This window comes from Microtus ochrogaster, linkage group LG4 (assembly GCF_000317375.1).
Source record: "Microtus ochrogaster isolate Prairie Vole_2 linkage group LG4, MicOch1.0, whole genome shotgun sequence".
Taxonomy (NCBI): Eukaryota; Metazoa; Chordata; class Mammalia; order Rodentia; family Cricetidae; genus Microtus; species Microtus ochrogaster.
Window position 1 is genome coordinate 51,350,171 of NC_022030.1, and position 16,393 is coordinate 51,366,563.

General features: G+C 45.8%; 1 protein-coding gene across 2 annotated transcripts in view; it reads left to right on the top strand.

The window, feature by feature from the left end:
* The first annotated feature begins 1,044 nt into the window (after window positions 1–1,044).
* The window catches only part of Wdfy1 (WD repeat and FYVE domain containing 1), a 56,354-nt gene continuing 41,005 nt past the window's right edge, over window positions 1,045–16,393 (top strand). Inside the window, exon 1 of one of the 2 annotated variants that reach the window (XM_026786295.1) lies at window positions 1,045–1,224. In XM_026786295.1, the coding sequence (XP_026642096.1) occupies window positions 1,088–1,224 (137 nt within the window). In that variant the 5' untranslated portion in view covers window positions 1,045–1,087. The remainder of the gene's footprint in view (window positions 1,225–16,393) is intronic. The other variant, XM_005361540.3, reaches the window with a different exon arrangement.

Consider the following 16,393-nt stretch of genomic DNA (forward strand, 5'->3'; position numbering starts at 1 on the left):
GCCTGGTCTACAAGAGCTAGTTCCAGGACAGGCTCCAAAACCACAGAGAAACCCTGTCTCGAAAAACAAAAACAAACAAACAAACAAACAAACAAAAAAACCCAACCAAACAAAAAAACAAAACAAAACAAAAAAACCCAAGTGAGGTTGGCAGAAGGTGCCTCATGGTAAGGGAGTCATTGGGCATCTGGGTAAAAAGGAGTCAGAAAAGGGCAACGGTAGGATGGATACAGGTCGCTGTTAGATTTGGGGAAGGTTTAAGGAAAGAGAGTTTTCCTCTGAACAGGAAGTTGGCAGGAAGGGGGACGGGGCACAACATTGTTTATTCTCACATCTTAACTAGATGGATCAAGACTATCTGAAGGAGAAAGCTGTAATTGGAGAAAAAGTAGTGATCACCTTCTCCCGGACAGGAGTGTTTAGCACTGTAGTTCGCACAACGTTAATGGTCATCAAGCAGAATTATGCTGTATCTCTCTTTAACCGGCACATGCTATGAGCACTCAGATGATGGTATCAGGCCCAGCACCCAGGTTAGGGCTGCTTGTGTTTTTCTCATAGCTATGGCACGTTAAGCACAGAGTGGTCTTTCTGTGGTTCAGTTTTGAGACAAAAACATTCATTATCTCCAGTACTGAGTTAATCCGTGTAAAGAAAACAGGGATGTGTTCACCATCCAATGCCATCTACAGCAGCTCAAATATTCTAAGATGCACAATTTCTCACTTTTTAACATGCCTACAAACGGGGTGTGTCTGACTTTCAAACAATGGCTTCTTAGGATAGAAGCAGTGTGGTGTTGTTTGAGGGTCAGGTGCCTAAGCTCTGCTACTGCTCAGCTGAATCTGTTTCCGGGAGAATGATTTGGCTTTTTAACCTTCGTCAAAGTCCAGGCTTTTCTGGGGTTCTCTCCCAGGTCACAGAACTACGTCTGCGCGGCTTTCCCAGGCAATACGGGAAGCTGCGGCGGCGCTCGCGAGCTTACGGCGGCGTGGCGCACACGCGGCCCGGTTGCCCCAAGCAACCGGCGCGTCCCCGCCCGGCGGTCAGCTGATGGGCCGCCCGCGGGGGAGGCCGCGGCGCGAACATGGCGGCCGAGATCCACTCCAGGCCGCAGAGCAGCCGCCCGGTGCTGCTGAGCAAGATCGAGGGCCACCAGGACGCCGTCACGGCCGCGCTGCTCATCCCCAAGGAGGACGGCGTGATCACCGCTAGCGAGGACAGGTAGGGTCCGGGAGCGCGCGGGGGCCAGGGTGCGAGGTGGGGGCGGCCACGAGGCGTGGGGACCGTGGAGGTCCGCGGCTCTGCCTCCCCTCCTGTGGTCACCCCGGGCCGAGCGGCCACCGGTCTCTCCCGCGTCTCTGCACTCCGCAGAGAACCCGGTGCCGCCAGACGGTTCTGTCTTACTCCTCCAGTCCGGGACCGCTCCCCCGCCGCGCGCCTTTGCTCCTGGGAACCCCAAACATGCTCCTTCAGCCCCTACCTGCCCCTAGCGCTCTTTCAGTCTAGGACCTGGTTCCACAGCGGCCCCCTCTATCACGGGACCCCGACCCACAGAACCTTTCCATCCCGGGACCCCGTCCTACAGCACCCCCTAGGGCCACTATACACCCCCACAGCTCTTCTCTAGTCGGATCTGTCTCACTGTTCCCCTCCAGCCCGAGAGGGACCTGAGCCCCAGGGCCCATCCAGCTCATCGCCCCTCCATCCTGGGACCCCGCCTCACAGGGTCTCTCCAGCCCAAGAGTTCAGGACCCCTCCAGATTGCTCCCCTTTGCTCCCCCTACCAGGCTTCCCGTCCTGTCTTCCCAGTGCGCCCCTGCAACTCTGGGACGCCAGTGGTCATGGTCTTCTAGCCCAGCCTTTGCTCCACTCCCCATCCCCCTGCCGCCCAAACCCTGTCCCTTGGTGCTGCTCCAACCTCAGACCTTTGCCTCCTGTGTCTTCCTGATGGGAGGTTCACCGGGTGCTTCAGAGTTTCTGGATTCTCCTGGGCCCGTTCCAAGACCCAGAGCTCTAGTGGCTGATTACATTGGAACCTGGTGCGGGTGTTTATTCCTTAAACGAACTCCAGGGACCAACTTCCAGTTTGTTTGGAGTTGAGGTTGGGGGGGGGGGAGGGTTACCATTTAATGTTCTTTTTAACCTCAGCTGCTAGAATTATCTGAACCCATAATTGACCAAATAGTTTTCAATTTTTAAATAAAAACTATTCATTCTTTAAAAAGAAGACACACTTATTTTAAAAAGGAAAATGTATTTACAAGTAATATTATTGACGAGTGATTTATCTCCAAAAGTAAGAAATAATATCATTTATCATAGGGCTAAAACAATCTGTGTTACCAGCGTTCCTGCGTTTTGCCGGTCACCCTACTTTGGAAAATATTCATTTGCTCTAGTGATTTCATTTTATGCAAGAGGGAACTGAAGCCCCAGAGGTGTAACTAGTTTCTCCGAGTCAAGGAGAAGCAGAGGAAGCCAGGAATGGAACCCAGGGCTTGTCTTCTGGCCTCAGGTGTTCAGGGCACTGTCAGGTGCCTGAAGAAATCGCCCTTGCTTTACAAGTGTAGCAAGTTTGGAACCTGAAAGGTTTAAACCACAGTTGAGGGAACCAGTTTCCATAGTCTTAAGCAGCAATGGGCCCAAACTGGAAGGGCTTTGGCGAGAATATTCTCCTGTTCTCTGAAAGCTGGAGGCAGGGGCCAGCCTTTTGTCCTTACACCTTTAGAAGTGAGTGAATTTGAGGGCCTGCTCTGAAAGGGAAAAGGAAACTTGATGCCCCTAGCTCCTGCTGGACCTTTCTGTTTGGCTTTTGAATGAGCTTAGTTAGGGCTTTCCCGCAGGCAGTGAGCGTATTTTCCCTCCAGTTTGCTTGCAACTGACCTTACGGGACTGGACTGGTAGGATCCCATGAAACAGAAATGGTGTCGGGAGAGTGGGAACATGGGGTGAGAGAGAAGGGGATGTACAAGGCAAAGGGCAGAATAATGGTATTTATATGATACGAACAGGAGTACAGACAACAGTTTATTAAAGTCAGCAGGCTTTATTCAGTGAAATATTTTATTTGTGACTCATGCATGTTGGGTAAATTGCCGAATATCTGAGATTACTTGAGTAGGAACGGTGCTAATAAACATTTTATGGAAAGTGATTACTAAGCTCCTCTGGGACTCAGATGTTCAGAGGAGTCTTGATCAGCTCTTTTTTTTTTTTTTTTAACCTCCTGCCTGCAGAATTCAGGCAAATGACTAGACCACCAAGGAGCTGGCTTGCTACTGAAGGTTTCTGATGTGTATGTTAAGCCTTTTTGTAGGTACCACAATTCATTCATTCCATTCAGGAATACTGTGTCTAAGTCCTGGGGATAAGAGAAGGATCAAAAGCCACTGTGCCCATACTCATATAACTTCTGATTTATTGCTCTTTATGGCCCTTGACTCATAGAAGTCCAGTTTACGTATGTCTTAAGGACTTAGAATCTTGGCTTCCCGTATTCATCTAAGAATACGTCAGCCGTGCCTGTTCATTCGTCTCTACCGTAACTGTAAAGTCAGCTGACATTAAAATAGCTCTTTCCAAGTGCCGAGTGGCTTACTGAGGACGTGGCCCTTCGTACTCCGCTCCCCAGATGCTGGGGACCTAGAAGGAGGAAACTTGGCCTGGGTTCAAGAACCATCCTTAGGAGAGGGCCTCAGGGATGAAGGAGTGGCTTGTTGAAGGGAGGATGCAGATCCTGGGTCCCAGCAGGGCGAAAGGACAGAAGGGAGTGTGAAGTGGTAGTGAGATGTTTTAAAGTGACCAGAGCGGAAGGTGTATGGGAGGCCATGGCAGGAAAGGGCTGTGTCCAGTTTGGGAAAAGAATTTTGGTGTGACTCTTAGGAACTGGATTTTATTTTGCATTCAGGGACAAACTCTAAAGTGGAGTTCAAAGCAAGATTGAGATTTTTTTTCTTTCGAAATGGCAATAGTTAACCTTTAGAAAGTCCCTTCTATACAATGCAAAATTGGGCTGTGTATGTGTGTGGGTATGTGTATCATCAACCCAAGCTCATATTCCCCATGAGAACAGTGCAGTCCATTTCTCTGATCAGCAGTTCCAAAACTCAATACCCTTTCAAAGTCAGAAGTGCCTGTGTATGGAAGTTTTCTCAAAGCACATTCGCTTGCAATCTTTCTTTATCCCATGCAGTGTGAATATTTGTCTGTTTTACTGCTTAAGCAGCAGAGGTAAGGATGCTTTGTCAGGTTCTGCCAAGAGTATTTTGGAACATAAGGTAATAGAACATACCATATTCTGATGGCCATTTGACAGGCAGGTCAGAAAACCGAGGCACCAGCCACCCTTAAGTAATCACCAAGACAGCAAAGCTACTGAGTAATGGGGCTGAGACCTGAATCCAGCTCTGCCCCTTCCAGCCCAAGTTCTTCCTGTAATCTACCTCTGTGCATTAGAAAAAACCAAGTCCAGGCTGTATCAGTCAGCGATGTACTACACCAGCAGCAAATGCAAAAGGACAGGATTCACCTTCTGCCTTGATCAGTGAGCCTTCCTTTTTACTACTTTTCAGGATTTAAAAAAAAACGGCTTATACCTTTTTAGCGCAACTTTGCAACTTGTGCCTTAATGCTCACAAAGTACCGTTGTGTAGATCTTTGTGTGGTATCTATTAGTGTGTGTAAATAATGCATGCATAAGCGTGCATGAATGCATGTCACTGTGTGCCTATGGCAGACAGGCTGAGCTTTCTCAACACCCGGTTTTTACTCAGGATTTCCTGTAACCCATGCTAGCCTTGAATATACTGTGCAGCTCAGCGTGGTCTTGAACTCCTAATTCTCCTGCCTCCACCCCTTATTGCTAGGGCTGTGGTCATGTATTTTTTATTTTTGAGACAGGGCCCCACTGCATAGCTCAGGCTGGCCCAGAACAGCCCCCCTGAGTACAGGGATTGTAGATGTATACTGCCACAAATCTGCTTAGGAAAGTAACTTTGAATATTTATAGCAGGATCCAGCTGAAGTTAATTTATTACATAAAAGCCACAGAGAACTAGGATGTCCTGAAAGGAAAAGCTAAAGAATCAAGGGGCTTCCTAAAGTCAGGGCCCACTTTTCCAAAGTCTGTGCCAGCAGTTCCACCATCAGTGCTGGCCCCCGGGGAACATTGGAAACTGTCTGTATTCACTTTGGGTTGCAGGGCAAAAGATACTTTGGTATATGGGGCTGTGCCAGGCCCACAGCTCAGCATCCTTCAATGCCAGGGTGACTGCTCAACATCCTGTGGTACACAAGAGCCCAGTCACGAGTCTTTCTGCTCTAGAGAGAGTGGCTCTCAAACTTGAGTGTTTGCTGGAATCACTTGGAGCTCTTGTGAACCAGTGACTCCTGGGCCTCACCCTTGGAGATTCTGGTGAGGAAGTTGACCTGGTGGGTGTGGGGGCCGGAGAAAGCTAGCATTTCTGGCAAGTCTCTGAGGGATGCTGCTAATCCAAGGACCACACTCAAAGCACTCGTGCCGTGCAAGAAAGGGGGGTTATGCATCAGTCATCAGAGAAGAATGCGCTTTACACCCCTCCCCTTTAAAAATTGTTTTTAAATTTTGTGTACGTGTGGATCTGTTCACTGGGCACAGGTGCCCTTGCAGCTCAGAAGACGGTGCTGGAATCCATGCTGCTGGAGCTACTCTGGGAACCAAACTCAGGTCCTTGGTGTATGCTCTTAACTGTCGAGCCATCCCCCTAGCCCTCCTCCTCTTTCTCAGCAGGGAGAGTATGTTTCTCTGGAGCTATTTTACAGATACCCATATCCTAACAAATGCCCTGTCACTGTGACAGAATACCTGACATGGGGGCTGGAGAGATGGCTCAGAGGTTGAGTACTGACTGTTGAAATAAGAGTGGCGGGGCTACGTTCCTGGCACCCGGCCGGCTGCACGGCTAGCTTTATACCCGAAATAATTACACGGAAACTGTAATCTTTTAAACACTGCCTGGCCCATTAGTTTCAGCCTCTAATAATCCCTGTAACACCACGAGGTGTTTTACCAGGGAGGATCTTAACCTGCGTCTGTGTCCAGTGGGAGAATCATGGCGACTCTGACTCGGCTTCTTTCTCCCAGCATTCTGTTCTGTTTACTCCGCCTATCTAAATTCTACCCTATCAGAGGGCCAAGCAGTTTCTTTATTAATTAACCAATGAAAGCAACAGATAAGATACAAGACCCACCTCCATCAACTGACTATTGTTCCAGAGGTCCTGAGTTCAATTCCCAGCAACCACATGGTGGCTCACAGTCATCTATAATGAGATCTGGTGCCCTCTTCAGGCATGCAAGCATCCATTGCGGACAGGAAGCTAAAACAGAGCAAGGGCTAGGGTCCCAATATACTCTTTAAGGGTCCACCTCCAACTCCAGTTGCTTCCTCCACCCACATCCTAAGGTTTCCCCAGCCTCTAATAACATCCCTGGTTGGGGTCTAAGCCTTTTAGCACATATTTTTGGGGACATTTAAGATACTAAACTATGAGTTGGGGAGTGTGTAGGAGTGCTTGCTCTGCAAGCATGAGGATCTGAGTTCAAATCTCTAACACCCACATAAGAAGCCAGGTATGACTGTGTGTTCCTCTAACTCCTAGTTGGCACACAGACAGGTGGGTTGTGCACACTCACATGTCCACACCACAGACACACACACACACAGACACAGACACACACACACAGACACACACACAGACACACACACAGACACACACACACACACAAGCATTCAAAGCATAACACTTATCTCCTTTCTAATAAAATCAGACTAACAGAGCGGCTGAATATAATCTATCCTCAGAAGACTATTATTAAGTCAATGTGGATAATAAGGCTTAATTGGGGTCCGAAACTTTCAAACTAAGAATTATTTGAGCAGTGAGTCAGTAAAGTAACTGTCTTCCTGTTGAGGAAATTAAACAAAGACCTCTATCAAATGATGCTCAGTGCTAAATTTAAGAATTGGAGTCAGAGATATAGAAAGACAATTATCACATATACTCACTCATATGTGGTTTTTAAACATAAAGCAAAAAAATCCAGCCTACAAATCACAAACCCAGAGAAACTACACAATAATGAGGACCCTAAGAGAGACTTACATAGATCTAATCTACTAGGGAAGTAGGAAAAGACAAGATCTCCTGAGTAAATTGGGAGCATGGGGACCAGGGGAGAGGGTTGAAGGGGAGGGGAGAGGCAGGGAGGGGAGCAGAGAAAAAAAATCTGAGCTCAATAATATTAGTTTTAAAAAAAAAAAAAAAAGGAAAAAGAAAGCTGGAGTCCGAGCAGTTACTCTGGAGGGGGAGGCCACTGGAAGCTGAGATTGCCTGCAGGGCAGAGCTGAATTGGTGAGGCAGGGGGCTGTTTCCCTAGCAGGAGGCTGTTTCTGACCTCTGCTAGGACAGCACAGAAACGTAGTCAGATGGTCACACAAGAAGTTTTCAAAGTAGGGAACTCTTGTTACAAAGCTTTCTTAGTGAAGTGAGGGCTGCAGACCCTCTGTCTTCACTTTTTTTTTTTTTAATTTTTTTATTTTCGAGACAGGGTTTCTCCGTAGCTTTTTGGTTCCTGTCCTGGAACTAGCTCTTGTAGACCAGGCTGGCCTTGAACTCACAGAGTTACGCCTGCCTCTGCCTCTGGAGTGCTGGGATTAAAGGCGTGCGCTACCACCGCCCGGCCGTCTTCACTTTTGACAAGGTTGGAGATGAACCTTGTCTGTTATTGCACCCACGGCCTGCAAGCCCAATATTGATTTCTGCAGGAATCTCGGTTTTCTTTGGCTTAAGTCAAACAGTGACAGATCTGTATTTTCAGGTGCTATGTATAAACTGATTTTAGAAAAAGAAAAGACCCAAAAAGCCCTCAAATGAAACAAACCCAAAACCCAACTTTTTTTTTAATATTTATTTATTTATTATGCATACAATATTCTGTCTGTGTATATGTCTGCAGGCCAGAAGAGGGCACCAGACCTCATTACAGATGGTTGTGAGCCACCATGTAGTTGCCGGGAATTGAACTCAGGACCTCTGGAAGAGCAGGCAATGCTCTTAACCACTGAGCCATCTCTCCAGCCCCCCAAACCCAACTTTTATATATTTTTGTAGCATTTTCCCTTTTTATCCACTAGCTCTTTTAGTATATTTGCCTCTTAAACACTTTGCTTGAGATAGAGTCTCATGGAGCCCAGGCTGGCCTTTGGCTCACCATATAGCTGAGGAACCCGTTCTCTCCTGGGATTACAGGCATGTGCCAACAAGCCAGGTTTATGCCGTGCTGGGGAACAAACCCAAGGTTTTGAGCACGTTTGGCCAAGAACTCTACCAAATGAGCTATGTCTCCAAACTGTTTTTGAATACTTATAAGCATATTAAGACAGTTTGTTGGGAAATTTATATATTTCCTTATTGTTTATGGGAACTGACTCTAAACCTGTGTTGTTGTTGTTGTTGTTGTTTTTAAAGTAAAATGCCTAAAAGGAAAATGTGTAACAGCTGGAAGCTGTTCGTTTGTCCAGGGTGTTAGCGACTGTATCTTGATTGTCATTCAAGGCCTAGAAGTAGATTCTTTAGTCTGTGGTATAAAATAAACTGAAGAGGGCAGGAAGAGAGCGAGGCACTGAGTGTGGGGACTCTCCCGTGCCAGAGCGACCCCTAGCTGGGACTATCATTTCTTTTTATAGTGTAATTAAGAACAGAGGCTACACAAATAAGTGCCAGAGTTTGGTTCCAAGTCACGTGACTTTAGACAAGCTACTTAACCTCTTTGCATCATGGTCTTCTCAGCTGCAAAGCATGGATGTAGTAGGATCTACCTCATGGGGTTTTACGAAGCGCTGACAGATTGATGACATAGATGGAAGGCGCCTAGAATAGAGCCTGGCACTGGGCTAGCAGTTGTGAGTTCCTATTTATCTCCCTTTATATCAACAAAGCTCAAAACATTTCTGCCCTGTGTGGGCAAGTGTGTGTTATGCGTGCATGTGTGTATAGATAAAGTAAAAAAAAAAATTCCCTGTCCTAAATAAGGCACTAACATTTGGAAGTCAATTGCAAATTTTTCTTAAACTTTTATAACTGACTTTGCGTCATGGCTTTTCTTTATTTCTGTATTTGGTCAGTTCCAAGTCATTTCAGTCATATTCGTGTCCCACATAGATCTTTCCCCTGTGGTGGCAGAGAACCCTGAGATCAGGTCCTTTGACACACTAGTTAGTAGGACTCACACCATACCACAGCCATGGCATATTGTAGTCACAGGGCACAGCATAAATCAAGCACATGCAGGGAAGACACCAGGCCAAGCTTCTGAGAGTCCTCCCAAGTGACCATGGAGTCACACAAGATGTGCTGAATTCCCCTTGTTGAATTATGTGACCCCCCCATGTTCAGTACTGTTTATCAGGGGAATTCAGTGGAGACAATATGGCAAGTGTTTATGGGGGGCACCCTCTCGTTAGCATGTGCCAGCACTCCGGAGTCTGGAAAAGAAAGACAAGTGTGAAACATCATCCATGAGCTTTGTACAAACATGAAACAGGGTGAGCCCTTCTTCTGAGTTTGGTCTGAGACACCAGCTGAGGGCCAGCCTTGACGGCAGGATGGCTGCCTCAGGCCTGGCTCTGCTGGGAGTGCCTGTCCATTTTCACCCTCAAGGTTGTTCTCATCTCTTAACCACTATTAAACCTTGATCACTACAGCGGCCTGCACGAGGAATTCCTGAGCCCTCGTGTGCCCTATCTGAATCTGTTTCGCCACGCTTGGATCTTCCAAATGGCTTTTGCCATGTCATCTTTTCATGACCTTTCATTAATGTTGTCTGTGGTCATGCCTGTAATAGGATGCAGGGGAGCATTAACTGTTCTGTGCCCAGCTTTCTTTCTGACTTCTCAGTGGTCCTTGCCAGTGTGCTCTCTGTCCCATTAACACCATACACCTTTCTGCACCAGAGTTCATGTGCACCCTCCTCCAACCCCTTGCCCTCCTCTGTCTCCCATATCCCAGCCTTTTAGGGCCACTTCTACTTCTGTCTCCACCGTGGAGGAATTCCTCCCTGTCTACCGCTGTCAGCCTTTCTCAGCTCCCTCCGGCTTACAACCAGGTGTTAGTTGCTGTTGGTTTGGGTTTTTTTCATCTGATCCTCCCACGTGGCCAGTACCTCCAAAGAGCAGGTCATGCAGCAGGCCCTGCGAAGCTACATCTAACTGCTATCCTTGGGTCAATAGCCAGAGACTCTCATTGCTGTGTAATAGGCTTTCCCTGCTCTGGTTGACTTTAGCCGCCTGTATGTTCTCCTCTAGGAACAAAACTGAAATGTAACCAATGATATTGGTCCTAGAATTCAGCTGTTCATGTTACCTTCTTTCTGTGAAATGCATCAGCAAATCATTCTGAAAGATAAGAGAGCAGGAATGTGTACTCATTTTGTGGAGTATTTATTCACATTGCATAACAAAATAGTCTTTTTAACTTTTTATATAGACAGGCCCATATCAAACTCACTGTCTACCGAAGATTGGTCCTGAGCTTTTAATTCTTCTGGTTCAACCTCCTTAGTGTTGGGGTCACGTGTGTGAGCCCATCACACCCTGTTTGTGTGGTGCTGAGGCTGGAACTCTGGTTAGAGCCTGCGAGGCCAGCACCCCGCCAGCTAAGCTCAGAGAATCATCTTTTCAGTCATTTCCCCATAGACCACACACAGAGCAGCTCCCTGTAAGATCAAAGTGGACCTGCAGCCAGTGTTCTTGTAGGGCTGTGGGGTGAGAGGGCCTGCACTGGTACATTTCCCCCTTCTTATCTCATCCTCTTTGTTTGCATCCTGGCAGGGGCATCCACCTGGAAAGGCTTTGGGGAAATTGGAGGTGCTCGAGGTCATTGTTGATAGGGAGCTTTGGGCGGTACTAGGTTATGATTGGTTTGTAGAAAATACCACTTGGGCTGCATTTCCTTGGGTACTTGAGTACCTCAGAGGGCCTTCTTACTAACTCTGTGCTTCCCAAACATTCCTGCCTTGTGTGCTTAACTAATTTCCTTATACCTCCTGGGGAAATGTTTGAGGGGTCTGAACTTTGAGGGGTACTGTGTTTGTCCCGTCCATTGTGCTGCCACCTGCCTTTCTAGCTGCCAATCCAACTTTTCACTATCCCCGTAGATCTGGCCTCATTACATCCTTCCCAGCTGAATGCTGGCCTTTTACATTCTTCTAGCATCTAAGACAGTGTAAAGCTACCAGCAGTGTGCCCAGTATTAGTTTGATTGAATCACTGAGCAAACCAATAACTAGCCAGAGAGCAGAATTTAAAGCTAACTCAAGCTGTACTTCCTCTGAGCTAGTTTAATCTTGGGTGTCCAGACAGCTCTGGTGGGCTCTGGGTAGAACTAACTGAAGTTGTTTGTTGGTTATCATCATCATCATCATCTTCATCTTCATCGACCTTAGGAAAGGGTGCTGCATGGGCCCCTTGCTGACCCCAGCTTGTCTAGCTTATTCCTGTCCTCTGGGGCTCGGGATTTTCTTAGGCTTCTTGTTTGCACAGGAGTTATACAAAGTGGTTTCAATGCTGGCGGTAAAAGATTACCTCTGGGCTGGTTTCTCCAGTCCCACAGAGAGCCTGCAGGAGGCATTTCAGCCACATGTCTGTGGATTCTTGGGCGGCATTACTGGTGAGGGGCGGTACAAGTGCCAGGGTCCCTGAGAGCCTTCTCTGGATGAAATCAGCAGGCTGTGATACTGTTTCCCCACAGCCCTGTAAGCTGTCCAGTATCCATTCCTTCCTGTGGTGCGGGCCAGTGAGTCCTTCCTTCTTTCGCTCAGTCAGGCTTATTGTCCTCTAAAAGCCAGTTTCTAGTCTTTTGGTTGAGAAGATCCACTCAACAACCATTCACTGTTCCGCCTCGCTCTTACTGAAGGAGACACACTTTGTTCTCTAGCGGAAATGAAGGTCAGAGTTCCAGCAACTTGGCTGGAAGGAAATTGCTATTTATTTGATAAAGACAGACCGGAGTGATGATGGTATCATTCCCTCTTCCTTTCAGGCTAACATCTGAGTGTTCTAGAATCCATATTAGGTTCTTAGAGTTAAACATTTTAATCTGTATCCTCCAGAGGTAGGGTCAGCCTAGGAAACGATACCCTTTGTTGTAGGTGACGGAAGCGTTCAGGAAGTCCTCAATCTGGGAGTATCAGTGTCCCTACAAGCAGTTATAATATTCTTTACAATTACGATTTACTCAGAGTTTAAGATAAATCAGGACCCTGCTCTTACTTTGTAGCATATTGTATATTCTGAAATTCGCTTTTCAGTTAGTTCGTTGAACACTACCTATTTGTCAGCAAAATTAGAAAATGATTAAATTGTTTTATTTCTGTTGTTCCTGGAAGAAAGGTGGTGTTGTTGGAGGTGGGGTGGGCTTGACCCTGGGCTTATGCAGAAGCCCTTGAGTGCTGCTGGAGATGACAAGTGGGCACGTGGAACAGTTCGCCTGACTCAGCTAGGCTCACCCATGCTTGTGACCAGCCCTGTGTCTCAGCCCCTGGAGAGGTGACTAGTTCCAGGCTGGTCAAGGGTAATTCAGCCAAGACATGGGCTCCCTCTTCCTATTGTAGTTTCTTCTTAGCAAGGCTTATCCCCCTCCCCCGCTGCCCCTCAGCCTGGGTCATATGGCTTGGCAGACTTCCAGGAGCAGGAGCAACAACAGGAAAGGCCTTTCTCAGAGGAGCCCCAGCACCACTTCTGACACACAGTGGGCCAAGAGACACCAGGCAGCCTCCCAGGGGAGTCAGAGAAAGAGGTTCTCCCTCTCGATGGGAAAGGCTGTAAAATCAGATAGTAAAGGGCACGGAGCAGCGAGGGGTGAAAAAAGAAATCGAGAGTACTTCACACACAGCTTTCTGCCTCAGGCTCTGACATATGCATCTCATGTAGGTCCAGCCAGATCCAGACTGGAGGTAGTGGGAGATCTTATTAGTATCACCATTCTGACTTAGCACAAAAGTTAGGTTTTCTTTAAGCTTTGGGGCACAAGTCTATTTCCACCAGACTTTTCTGTGTTCTGAATCTCCTTTTAGGGGAACAAAGAACCCACTATTTAATAGTTCATGTTTATGTTGCTGTTGAACGGAAAATATATGTAAATTTCTGGAAAAGCTCTTTTGCTTTTTTTTTTTTTGTCGACTTTGCAAAGCTACTTTATATTGAATTGTATCTTTTGGAAGGTTTTAAATTGTGAGATTTTTCTCACTTTCTAATAGAGATGGTTAAAATTGGACAAGGCAGCTCGAGTCAGGCAGTGTTGTGGCAGCCATGTTGTCTTGTGTGGTTTCTGCTTATTCTGGCTCCTGAAGCTTGAACTGGAGGTAAAACATGTCCATCGCCTTCACCACAGGCTAGCTTGCTCTCCGCAGATCCCAGGTCTTTCGTGGGGTCTAGCATGTAGTTCAGTGCCGAGGACTTCGGAACTAGACAGGGACACACTGGAGGGCAACAGCTCAGTGCATCTTTCAAGCCAGGGAGCCTGATGTCTTGGGAAAATCATCTTTCCCAGCTTTCTTGCATCTGGTTTCTTAGCCCTGTTATGCAGGTGCTGTACTCTGCTCCTTTGGAAGTGATCCTAACCCATCCAGGAACCTCCAGCTGTGGCTTCCATCCACATTTCCTTATGGTGGCCAGGGAGTCCCTTCCCTGCTCTGCAGTGGCCTGCAGGAAAACACTGTGCCCCTTCATAAATTCCAGGGTGCTGCTGATTCTTGGCCAGGCCAGGCCTGCCTCAGGCACAAGTTCCTATTGATGCCCAGCTGACCACTGAGCCGGAGTCATGGGGAGGCACACAGAAGCCTCTAGCGTTGATCTTGTTAAGGAGGAAAAGTGGCTGCCATTTACTTGAAGTTGCCTCTGATTCTTATGCCTGAGTATCGGCGTAAAATGAATGCAGACAGATTGTAATAATATATACAGCTTTAATGGGGAAATAGACTTACAGAACCAGAGGTTCCCACGGTGAATAGGAAAGCAGAAGGGGCGGCCAGGAGCACGCCTGCAATCTTTATAAGTAAAAAATATCCTCGGGGGACCCTGCCCTTAAGTAAAGTGATTGGCTGGGTCTCTCCTACATTTCCCCTTTTTGTCTAAATAAGATAGAGCCAGACCAAATACAACTATATACAATAGTAACAAATAATAAATATAACAAACAATATTGAGAACAAAAGTTTTGCTAAACATTCTATCTCAAGGAGTCTAAATAATGTAGAGAGTAACTACAATTATATAATCTTCAACTCCGTCAAAGATCTGAGAAGGGAATAAATATTACTTAACAAACGAGAGATATCCAAAATGTGCAACAATTGACAGAGACAACTGACTACCTGGGCAATCACCCAAAGTCTCGTTTGCAATGTTGAGTCAACCAACTTTGGCTAAGGCCTAACATAACTGACATACTATTATTAAAGGCAAGGAACTTTCTTAGAACTATCCTACCCTGTCTTGGCAGGATAAGACAATCCTGTTTCATCCACTTATGGATATTCTGTATCTTTGTCAGAAGTTGAGGTATGAGCTTTTCTTAACCCAGAGGCCAGTTCTGCCAAGAAGACAAGATCCCAGTGAAGTGTCTTTGGTGCTCAACATTATCTCTGGAGTAGAGTGGTGTCGCCAGGAGTGATTGTGTCTTGTTGGCACAGAGTTCTAGGTTAGATTAAGAAGATTCTAGGTTAGATTAAAGGCCATTTTCTACACCTCTTTGAAGAGGCTGAAGATTATACTATCTATACTAAATATAATCTCTATGTATCTAAAAGACCTGATTAATTCTCAATACCTATCTAACTTGAAGACTAAGAGAATAAACAACTGTGCAATATATGAAGACAATGATCTTCAACTGTAAACAATGTCATTACATATCAAATGTAAACAATGTTATTATATAAATAATATCAGAAGTAGAAATGTACATTGTAATATGATAGATGTATCAATACAATATAGACAAAGTTATAAGCATACAAAAATAGAGGTAGGAACACTCACATTCAATATTCAATATATCAATATACAAGAAACAGTACCAATACAATTTTCTAAAAACAGTAATTCACAAATACCAATCATCCCATCAAACCAGTTAATCCCCTCCCCCTCCTTTTTTTTGAAAATACCCCTAATTCCATAAAATATCTCCCCCATCCCCTCAACCCTAAACCAACCACTAAATGATGTCCCTAACCCTGAGGGCAAACTCTGTTGGGAGAGGGGACGTCGTCCTCTAAGATTGCTTCTTGCTGACATGGGGGTGGCGTTCTTCTTAGGGGCTCCTGTGAAAGCAAATGATGGTAAAATTCCCAAATTAACCTTTGACCTAAGAAGATTGTAACTAGTCTCTGAGCGTTTTGAGCAGGTCTGGCCAGAGTGTTGTCAAAAATGTGCACCATTCGAAATTGTCTCCTGCAGTTGGTACCAAAAAACAGGTCTAATTTTAGCGCTTAAAAAAATATTCATGACGTCATGAAAACCAGATTGAGTTGATGTTGTGGGGCCCCATCTTCATCCTGGAAACTTTAAAGATTGCTATAGGAAAATTTGTTGCTTATGGGAAATTTAAACATTAACAACAAAGACACATACTGACATACAAAGAAAGACACAGATATGAGGAAAAGCAAAGAAAGTTTATCAAGTACATAATTATTCTTATTCTGTCCATTTCATGGCTCCTGACCTGAGACAGAAACTCTGAAATATCTCTTATCAACAGGCTTGGGATTGAAGAGGGACTGAGCCATAGTCCGACTCCAAAACCAGCTCTACATATTTATAAAGAAATGTTTAATAAGACATATATAAAAAATTAATACTTACAGAACATGTCCATCCATCAGTAATTAAGTATTCAGGGTCCCTTAAATTCTTTGAAGATGAGTATTTTCCTGTGGAGATAAGAAAAGAACCCTGCCCCCCAACCTATCTGTATTTCTGACCATCAGTATGCTCGCCATCCTTGTGAATGGATTGTTATTTATCTTTTCCAAGTGGCTTCTCTTCTTCAAATGGAACCTTTATTAATTTTGACGGTATCCACAATTTTTCCTCACCTGTGGAGACAAGAGCAAAACCCCTTCCCCAACGCAGCACATCTCCTGGCTTCCATTGTGAGGTCAGCACATCCTTGAAATAAACTGGTTGATTTAGTTCAGTAGACTTTTTCATTATCCAATGTCTTTCTGCAGCCGTTGTTCCCTTCTCATTGACGTTGAGAAAATTCAAGGTTAACAAAGCATTATGTAACCTATTTCTGGGGGTGTTTTCCACCCCTTTCTGTTTGTTCAGCATATCCTTTATAGTTC